Source organism: Aedes aegypti, chromosome 2 (genome assembly GCF_002204515.2).
Source record: "Aedes aegypti strain LVP_AGWG chromosome 2, AaegL5.0 Primary Assembly, whole genome shotgun sequence".
NCBI lineage: Eukaryota > Metazoa > Arthropoda > Insecta > Diptera > Culicidae > Aedes > Aedes aegypti.
The window spans coordinates 414,728,628-414,738,789 of record NC_035108.1 but is presented as its reverse complement, the minus strand read 5'-3'; the positions used below and the strand labels follow the sequence as shown (position 1 = coordinate 414,738,789).

Sequence of the window (10,162 nt, the reverse complement as noted above, 5' to 3'; positions counted from 1 at the left end):
AAGATGGACACCGCAATTTTCTCATATAAAATCAAATGAATTTTTATTTTTCTTTTTTAATATTGCATTAAATCAAGGTTTCCTACTAAATAAAATCAAAACAAACCATCTTGGACATTCAAAATGGTCTCTGACAATTTTTACTATTATTGTTACAGTCAAATAAGATGAGAACTAAATTAATTTCGTAAAATTACTGTTTAACTATAAGTCAACTTTTATCCCTCAGTTTTTATCTTTACTTACTCTAGAATGTATCGTTTAGGCGGGAAAATAAAAAAAAATATACAACATTTGTGGCATTTTGCTCTGGTGGTCTTCTTGCTCCATACGAGTGGTACTCTTGCCCCGTGCCTTGTCGAAAAACCTCATATGAAGGGACATTTTCAAAAATCTAAAATCAACATGTGTTTCTTATATTTTTGAAATCTATCGATAATATCATTTAGTACAAGAGGTGAGCTTGCCCCTACACTGGAATAATCTTCAAAAATTGTGCTAATCAACCATGATTTGAACCTATATATTAAGGTGTCCTTCTTGCCCTCAGCCCCCCTACGTGTCGTGAAACCTGGCCATCTCTAATAAACAGACGCCCCTTAATAGTGAATGCAAAATTACCCTAAATTTTAATAAATTGCATAGGATAAAAGTCACCTTTGGCGTTTCTGGTAGTTTCGGCCATATGATCTGAATTCCGTAACATACCAGAAAAAATGCTTTGATTTCAAAACACGGTGAATAGAACATATTGGTAAATTCTAAGACAATATATGCATTACAGTATTGGTGTGTAACATTCTGATTCCCAGAATACACACCAGATGTCTCCCCTGAACTAGCTTCACGTTATGCTTCACATCGCATCGGGACATGAACCACGATAATTACACTCTAAAAAAAAACACAACACCTTTTAAATACGACCACACTTAACCTACAGATCTCTTATTTTCTAACAGTTGACTTTTTCAATCATTCGTTGATTTTTTTAACTTTTGCAACTTTTAAATACGAACTGCTTGAACAAAAATAGTTATAAATAAAATATTTTAATATAAATTCACAAGAACAAATATTGTCATTCAAGTGTCGATTGTTTGTTTCGTTATCAATAGTTGATCCATCATCAATAAGTTAAGTCCAATCTGCAAACATGGTATTATAATAGCATTTGCGCCAATATTCGCCTCGAGTTGTTGCAAAGCCAAAACAGATTGATTGATTATCGGAACAAACATATCTGAATCAAATTTTCAGCACGTAATTATCGAATTAAATCATTTTGTGTGTATGTTCTGGTCCTGGCTAAATAACACAGCAATGACACTCCGTGCACGGTTGAAGATGACAACTCAGAGTCTAAATTAAATAAGCTCAAAAATCAGTTGCTCTCTTAGTAGAATTAATTTACATTGAATACACACACACGTTTGACACAGAGAATGTGATCAAATTTACACACATTTCTGTTAAAATTGTACACTTTGTATTGTCATAGGGCGTCTGTACCAGTGATAGAGGCAATAGTAACGGGTTGTGGAACAAAAAATCGCCAAAAAATAACGGAAGCTCGTTTTTTGTATCTGAATACGTCATTTGAAAGCTTTTCTATTCTATTTCACGTAAAAACTAATCTTAGAATGATAAAATCATTGAATATTTCAAAAAATCATTTTCACCATTACTGGTACATGTTCCAGTAATAGTGGTATTTGCTAACGTGTGTTCCTATAATAGTGGTTTACATTGATTTTCCATTGAGACTCACTATTATAGGAACGCCCACTATTACTGGTGCAAAGGAGTATAAAAGTTAAGGTTTTTAATTGTTTTCTACTATTTCCTTAGTGATATCCAAGATTTTTTATACACATTCATATCATTTTAACAAGGGTCATGTTGGAAAAATACACATAAAAATACAAATTGCCTATAACACGCTTAAAACCACACTATCACTATTATTGGGACACACACTACCACTGGATCAGCCACTCTATATCATTCTCCCCTACAAGGAGAGAATAAAAAAACCCTTGTTTGAGCATTTTAAAGCTTATTTTTGAGTTATTTTACTCTCTCCATTTCATTCACTCCTCCTATTGTTGTCAGAGAGCGAAGAGCAAAACAATCCAAACCTTAGTGCCATAACTCAAAATAGAGTTAGTGGCACAGTACTGAAAGTTGAGTGAATTGATCTGCCGATTGAGTGACAGCACGTTATCATTGAAGCTCATATAATGATTTCACGATACATTACTATTGGCCATACTTCAATAAAATTTTATATTTTAATGTTTCTTAGTATCAAACATTTCTGTGTGTCATAAAAGTTCAGAAAAAAAAGCATAGCTATGTTTTTCTGTGTAAAAGAACAAACTGAGTTTTTGTTTATAAGAGCCCTGGTTTGTGTAACATTATTAAGAAAGATAAGTTAAGTTAAAATAAAATTAAATTTTCCTTAAATAGCATAAGTTATTTTTCAACATTGAGGGTTAAGAAATTGTTGAGTTACTCATAAAATAGGCATTCGTATACCAAAACACAGATCGAACAAACGGTATGAATGGAAAAAAGTACCTATTGAACACTTTAAAGATACTCAAAAGAAATTATGTTAATAGTTTGTTATTTTTAGGATGAAAGAAAATTTTCAAATGCATTGGATTGGCTTAACAATAAGCGGTTAATCACTTCCATTTCAATTGTGACACAGTTTGATGTGAGAAAGCTATTACGGAACTAAATAAAACAACAATAGTTTCTTGGATCTTTATTTTTATTCATTTATCACGATGTTCAGATTCAATTGAACTATTTTTTCAATCCATTTGTCCAAATGAACAGGACCTCAGACGGACTCGCATCGTTACATGCTTAAAAATCGCTTGACTATTTAATCCTCTATCATTTTTCTTTTCTTCCGTGTGCATTTTTAAGTGAGTTTCTAATAGTCTCCAGGACTGCTGTCAAAGTTGCAGTAATTAACAATGTTAGAATTTTATCTAGTCTTTTCCTTATAATATTGCGTTTATTGTTCTCATTTGAGTGAAATACGGAGTGTGAAGAATTAGTTGGAGAAAACGGCTGAAAGCATTCTTACATTTAATCCACTAGTGGTGTGTGTGTATTTGTTATGCTAGCAGCGTTTGTTGCCTTGTTCTAGCGCGAAAAAGGAGCTTAAAACTTTCTTCAGTAAGTTTGATATTTCTTATAGTTTGTTTAATTCTATTGTGTTTCAACTGCAAATTTGAAAGTCCTACTTACGTACTAGTTTTGGTATATAGATCAATAAATTAACTACTAATTGAGAACTAATGAATACTTAACCAAGATTCACCTTGCTTTTATTAAGTTAAATGGCATCAATCAGTTGCGTTGAATAATATCAGTTTTCGTTAATCTGCTCTAATAAACACTTAAAGTGATACGACGCGATTGGTTGAAAATTAAATAATATAGATCTCAATGTTAATCTTCCAATAATTTGCTTAAGGCAACGAATGTACGAACATTGTTTCATTTTAGATTCCCTTTTAAAATCACGACTTACTTCATTTTTAAAATGTTTGTGAGCTTGTATTGCTAAGTTCCAACAGGGCTTCGCGGGTTTTAGCTCTTTGTTGGATTCATTTTTAGATTGACTTATTTCACTCCTAATCCCGAACAAGAATTAACCAATCATATGAGTGAAATTATCAATCAAAATTGATATCTTTATTGGCCAATACGTCAACGTGTAGTTGTTATATGATACAACTGCTCACTGCATTAGTCAACTACCGATAAGATTTGAATGATAATAAAATCGATTCGATACGCCACGCCGAATGCAATCGAATAAACCCGCCTTTATTGGTGTTGTTGTTAGTGTATCTATTTATGGTTGTGCGCTTGAGACATAGATAACGATTTTTTGCTCGTTTATCGACGGAAATCAATCAAACTGTATTGTTGGGATAATTTCATTGGTGACATTTTAATAAGCAGGTTGTATATTATTTCCTAAGGGTGTTATCGCTTTTGAAGTATTGCAATTGGTTCTGAGAATTAGTGTAATAATCTTGCTAAACTTAAGGTGTATGTGTAGCATAAGGTTAATTCAGCATTACGGGCGTTCATATCTAATCTAGTATTGAAAGGAAATCGCCTATTGGATTATGAGTAAATGTAGATAGAGGTTGCGATTGGTGTATCATCTTTTAGCGTACAAATGTTTACTCGCATATCAGTCTAATTGGGTTTCATCGAAATGTAATATAGAAAATAATCTAAATCGATTTTCAAACAATTTTTACTAGGAGAAGAGCACTAATTCTTGACTCATTCGTACGATTTCAGCCTACTTTGTATGGAAATTGATACCAGATTCTTGTAGGTCGAAAATTAGTGCTTTTACCCTGCGCAATTTGGAAGCAGATTTGCAATAAGTATCACAAAATCTATCAACATTTACAAAAACAATTTTTTGAAATTTACGAATATTTTCAAATGCATCACCATTAACATTTCTTGCTTTAAGTATCATACAGGCGTAACAGAAAATGATTTATACCTCTTCATCGATTTTGTTGTTAACATGTCGAAATTTAGTCGAATTTCGTTTGATTTTACAAGTACACTACAAAAAGAAGGATGCGAACTCCCTACAGCAGAATTGGTAGCAACTAAGTATTTGATATCAAACAGAAACCAAAAAAAAACATAAATAACCACCACATGATCCAGGGAATAAAAGTTTTCACATGAAATTTTTTTGAGAATTTGAACAATCATTTTGCTATAGATATTTCTATTGTTATATTATTCCTCCTATTACGACAAGTACCTATTACTTCGTGTTCGAGTAAAACAAATGTTCCAAAAATGCATAATGCATTTTCCCAAGATTTTAACAGGAATACATTTATTGATTCGTTAACGGCCTTGTTAAAAAATTCGTGGATGAATTTCGTTTAAGATACTTTCAAGAAATCAACCAGTGTTTTTTGAATAATAATCCCAAAAAATACTTTTGTAATTTCTTCATAGATTTTTGAAGGAATTCCTCCAAAGATTTTTTCACAAATTAATCTGAAGTTCGTGCAGGATTTCCGTTTAGAACTTCTTTTAAAATTCAAGCTGCAATTGATCTAGAGATGCCTCCACTGATTTCTTAGAATTTCCAAATTGCAATCCAGTCCGGAGGGAATTTTCCAAGGATACGTTCAGGAATTACTCTAGATATTGCTTTTATGATGTCTCTGGGATAGTGTTTTTTATATATTCTTTGAGAAGTTCAAAAACCTAATCCGATCCCTGGTGAAACTTCAAAAACCTTCCTAACTTCTGAGGAAGTCTTGGTGGATCTGGGTAATATCCTGTAGGCTTTTCTGAAGGAATTCCTTAAAAAACATCGAACGGAATCCCTGAAGAAATATTTGTAAGAGTGAACGGAATAATTGTGGAAGTGCTTGCAAATGTGAAACCATAAATGAAAATTTGAAGAATCCATAGAGATTTACTTGAGAATAACTCGAAAATTGTTTGGAAATACTGTAGGAGTAACTCGTGAGCAAAGTATTGGAGGAATTCCCAGAAGAATTTCCAAAGGAGCTCAATGAGAAATCCCTGATTGAATTTATTGATAAATGCCTGGATGAGTTCTTGATAGATTACTTGGAATAATCCTTGTAGATATTTTGGAGCATTTCTTGAGACCTTCTTAATGAATTCTTGTAGAGTTTCCTGTGAAATCCCCTTAACAAATTTCATCAACAACTGGAGATTTTCCTGGAAGAACTCCTGTAAGAATCTTTGAAATCCCATTGTTTCACTTTTTTTTTAATTTTATCCCTTTCGGGACGGATTTTTTACCTTTCTGGTCAACTTCCTCTTGATAGGCGTTAACGGTTCAGAATGGAAGGTACTCTCCACAAATTGACTATGGAAAATTGAAGACGAAGAGACATTTTATGTAAATCCCATGAAGAGCCGTTTCAAAAACTATGTTCAGCACAATTGTGCTGCTTCGTCTTGAAAGGATTATTACCGTTGGAAAAGTGCCATCTGTTGTCTTTGCAATGTTATGTTGGTGGAAAAACCTGGAATAGTATCTGGGAAAATTTGCCAAGTGTTCTCAGTAGAAATTGCTGGAGGTAATTGCGTTGTTTTTCCTGGAGCGATTTCTGAAGAAATTTCTCCAAACATCTCTCGAAAAATCTCTGAAGGAATTTTCCAAGCAATTAAGAGGTCTCAAAAGTTCACTCCTAGTAGATTTTGAGTTGCAATGAAACTATATCGCTGAATTAAAGAACATAACGGACCCAGACAACCAATATGTACGGATAACGAAATCACCTGGAGGCTTTGTATGTGCAAAATTTCACTTATAAGATGTCGCGAAAAGGCCTTCTACGTACAAAAGTGGAGGCGATATACGTGCATATATTATGTGATGAATGATAGCATACAATGCGAGTGTATAAATTTCCTACCGAACTAACCTGTGATCTTATGCGACTTCACTTATGATAACAAATGTTGATTTGACAGCTGCTACGCATTGATTCGACTTACTTTGTACGAGTGTACGAGTCGGAACAAAATGTATAAAAGAACTCAGAAAAAAAAGCATTTTATGCGAGTGAACCCATCAATCTGACGATTTTATTCACCATGTTTTGCAGGTTTGATGTAGTTTATATGAATTAAAGAGTTATTACGTGAACTTTTATGCGATTTCTGGTTGTCCGGGGATACTCGATTCATTCTCGAACATGTAACTCATGCACTTATCAACAACTAGAAAGTTCAGACAAGTTCGAGACGAACTTTTTCCCTACTTTATGGTAAACATCATTCTTTTTAAGCAACTGAACTTCATGTGAACTAAACTTCGGTTAATTACTTTAAAAGTGAGCTGCTTAAGCCAAAACATGCCCCTCTATCTGAACTTTTGATTGCTTGGGTTTTGAACGAATTGATGGGAGAGCTTGTGGGAAATACGTAGAAGAGTTTCTGGAGGATCCTTGAGTGTATTCCAGAAGAAATCTATTGAGAAATGACTAGAAGAATTTCTGAAGCTTTTCCTTGAGTAATCTAAGCAGAAAATCTTAGAGAATAATCATCTTTGAAAGGTTCTCTGGAGCTTCTAGAGTTTTGAACCAGGCTTCACTCCAAGGAGCAACAAATAATGACTTTGAAGACTTTTAGTTTTTCAATGAGTCTTGAGATACCCTCCACTAGATGTAGAGACTTTTGGAGACTTATATTAAGGCTAAGTAGCCCGTCATTTGTTTTGGCAACCATGTTGGCATTGCGGCTCGCAATTTCAAAGTAATAAAACTCAGTGTCCTCATAGTTGATATTGATATGGAAAACTATCACTGTCTATGTGTGATTACTTGCTGAAAGTATGCTGATACTTTTTCAGCTACACCACTGCGATACCAACTGATTTTCTTCAATTCGGAATTGTGACGTGATTCAGCAAAAATCATCAACGACGTGTACAAATTTAAATGATGGCTCGCTTCACCTTAAAATACTGGCCATGTTCCGCTACCAACATTGCTACTAAAACAAGAATAACTGTTAATCTGTTACAGTCGACAACATTTGCCAGGTCATGTTATTATAACGAGAGAAAGTCTATGAAGAGAAATTGATCTCGGAAATCACGCCAGTATGACACCAAAAACTCAAGAATAGAGATAAAGAGATAAATCAGAAACAATAAGCTAATTCAACAACTTAACATAGTAATGCATATGCGATAAACTTGTCATGTGGTGGATCATGATGCAGAATCACCACACAAAAGCTACATTGATACGCAATCATGTAATTCTAGACGTCCTAAGTGATCCTAATGATATCCCAGAATGCCATCAATTAAAAAACGAAATGTTTATATAAATAAATAAATAGAAACCACTTCATCTAAGCTAGTAACTCATGTCTATACGTCAATACTGCAAACACCCTTCAATGGAAAAAGCTAATTAAACAAAATGTAGATAACAGTGACAAGCCTCCGCACCCTGCGCTTACGTCTCAACCAGAACGTGTGTGAACAAATTGTGCAGTTTGAAGCCTACCTCTTTGTATACTAGCGAGTTCAACCCATCCGTGTGGTATCGTAAATGCCCATTTCTCAGGAATGCAACCCGATCCTTATTGGGCGGCTCCTTGCGATGCTTCAGCATCGTATATCGACTGTACTCCGGACTGAACCGGCATATATCGATCTCCTTGCTCTTCAACCGCGCGAAAAAATCATCGTCCTCTCCGCCCCATCCACTAAACATATTGGACATACCGTTGACTTTCATGAATTGATGCGATTGTATTCCAACCACACCGCCAAACAGTCCCCGGTACGGCAGATTATACCGAAATGCATCCAAACTGGAGCACATGTGCCGCGGCTGCTGAGAACACGCATATAGATGACCCAACTGCAGTGGCATCAGATCCACATCGTGAAGCACCAAACACGGGTAGTCCAGCTTCATCGCTATCAACGCCCCTATGTTGAACAGCTTCGCCCTGTTAAAAGGCTTCGGATCGTACTGCTCGATCACAAATATCCTATAGTGAATCCTCTGCCGCCGTAGATAGTTGTGCATGTAGATCAAAAACTGATTCAACTGACTTTCCCGCTGCCTGTACGGAATGATTATAGCCGTACTGAAACTTGGAAGACAATCCTCCGGGTACCATTCGCCACCCAGTCTAACGTTATTGTTGATAATCTCTTCGGTGAAAGGCCTCCGATAAAGGTACACATTTTCCTCAAGTACATCACTGTAATCACATCGTATCCCATTCCGCATCAGGCTCACATTCTTTGTCGTCTTACGCACCAGCTGCTCGTAGATCTCCTCGCCTTCGATGTACTCGTACCGACTAGCAAATCTACCCGGCCACAGCAAATATACCAGGACGACAAAGTAAGCCACACACGCGACAACCTGCCGTTGCGAGATTCGGAACTTAATCATACCTCCTCAGCAGGTTACCCACTCACAGGTTCTTCCACACAAGCTATCACAAGTTGAAGTTGTACGTTCTGTACCGACGACGTACCTGTACGAAATGAACAAGCTCATAATCAACCAATCAACCAAATCGACGTCTTATCACAGTACATGGATACTTACGTACAATACTGTATTGGACGGAAGGGGAGTGCTTCGGTAATGACGCAGAGATAGAGGTCTTCCACCGGTAGACACCACGCAGCAATTAAAAAAAGACAAATCGACACAGAAGAACAGATTCCTATCCGATATCTCTACGGTAGGCAGATATAGAGTTGGGATAGACCGAAGAGAAACTGAAGACAGTCGCCACCAGGTCAGGTTGAGTCCGCTCGGTCTGGGGTCCGAAAATCCATCCTACCGATGTTCGGGAAACTGAAGTGGCGATTGATTTTTCTTTCCCAATTTCGGAGAACCTGGCACGCAAGGACTCGACTCGCGACGGCTGCTTGTGCTCTAGATTTTTGTCCCTCACAGCTTCTGACAGTTTTTTTATGTGCCTCTACCGCCTCTACAAGCTCAATTCCCATACACTGTGTTGGGAACACGTATATAGGTACCCGAATACACGCAATGTATAGCAAGCATGCGGCAGACGGCAGCCAAAACATTGCACCCATACATGTGACTACGTTTTGGTATTATGGTTTTTATGTGTACTCTTTATAGGAGACCGTTCATCTTCAAGGAGTGATTCAACCATCATACGAATAGGGTTACGAGCTAGTTCCACAGATGCTTCGACTAGAAAAAATATCTTGTTTTATTTATCATCCCACCCAAAAACCATTGATAATTGAATGTGAAGCTTGTTCTTACTGAGCAAATTAATGGATTTACAAGTTATTTAACAATGCTACGATAAAGAAGCGATCCTCCTCTTTCGTCCAGTGATTTGCTCAAAACAACGAGCTAAACATTCTGTTACCAATACTAATGAGTTTGATGTCTAGCTCTAATGAGATAAAAGATTAATTAAAATTTTAATATTTTTTGTTTAAATTTACAAGAAACATTAATTTGGGAAATTAGCAAAATAGTGCAGCATTGCCGTGAAGAATAAAGAAATTTGCTGAAGAGAGCAATTCAATCCGACTGATAAGAAAAAAAGAGATATTAATTAGTTTGTTTGC

At 35.8% G+C, this 10,162-nt stretch overlaps 1 protein-coding gene across 2 annotated transcripts; it reads right to left on the bottom strand.

Annotated features, from left to right (window-relative positions):
- Positions 1-5,829: 5,829 nt before the first annotated feature.
- Positions 5,830-9,648, bottom strand: LOC110677016 (beta-1,4-galactosyltransferase 2-like). 2 transcript variants are annotated; one of them, XM_021847398.1, is made up of 2 exons: positions 9,150-9,642; positions 5,830-9,075 (listed from the first exon to the last, which is right to left on the bottom strand). In XM_021847398.1, exon 2 carries the CDS (start codon positions 8,988-8,990, stop codon positions 8,034-8,036), a length of 957 nt encoding a protein of 318 aa, XP_021703090.1. In that variant the 5' UTR covers positions 8,991-9,075; positions 9,150-9,642; the 3' UTR covers positions 5,830-8,033. The 2 variants fall into 2 exon arrangements, with proteins under 2 accessions (XP_021703090.1, XP_021703091.1); XM_021847399.1 differs by having other exon boundaries at positions 7,624-9,075; positions 9,154-9,648.
- Between the last annotated feature and the right edge of the window lie 514 nt (positions 9,649-10,162).

Excerpts from the sequence above, each read along its gene's own strand:
- LOC110677016 (XM_021847399.1), bottom strand. The coding sequence starts at position 8,990 with ATGATTAAGTTCCGAATCTCGCAACGGCAGGTTGTCGCGTGTGTGGCT.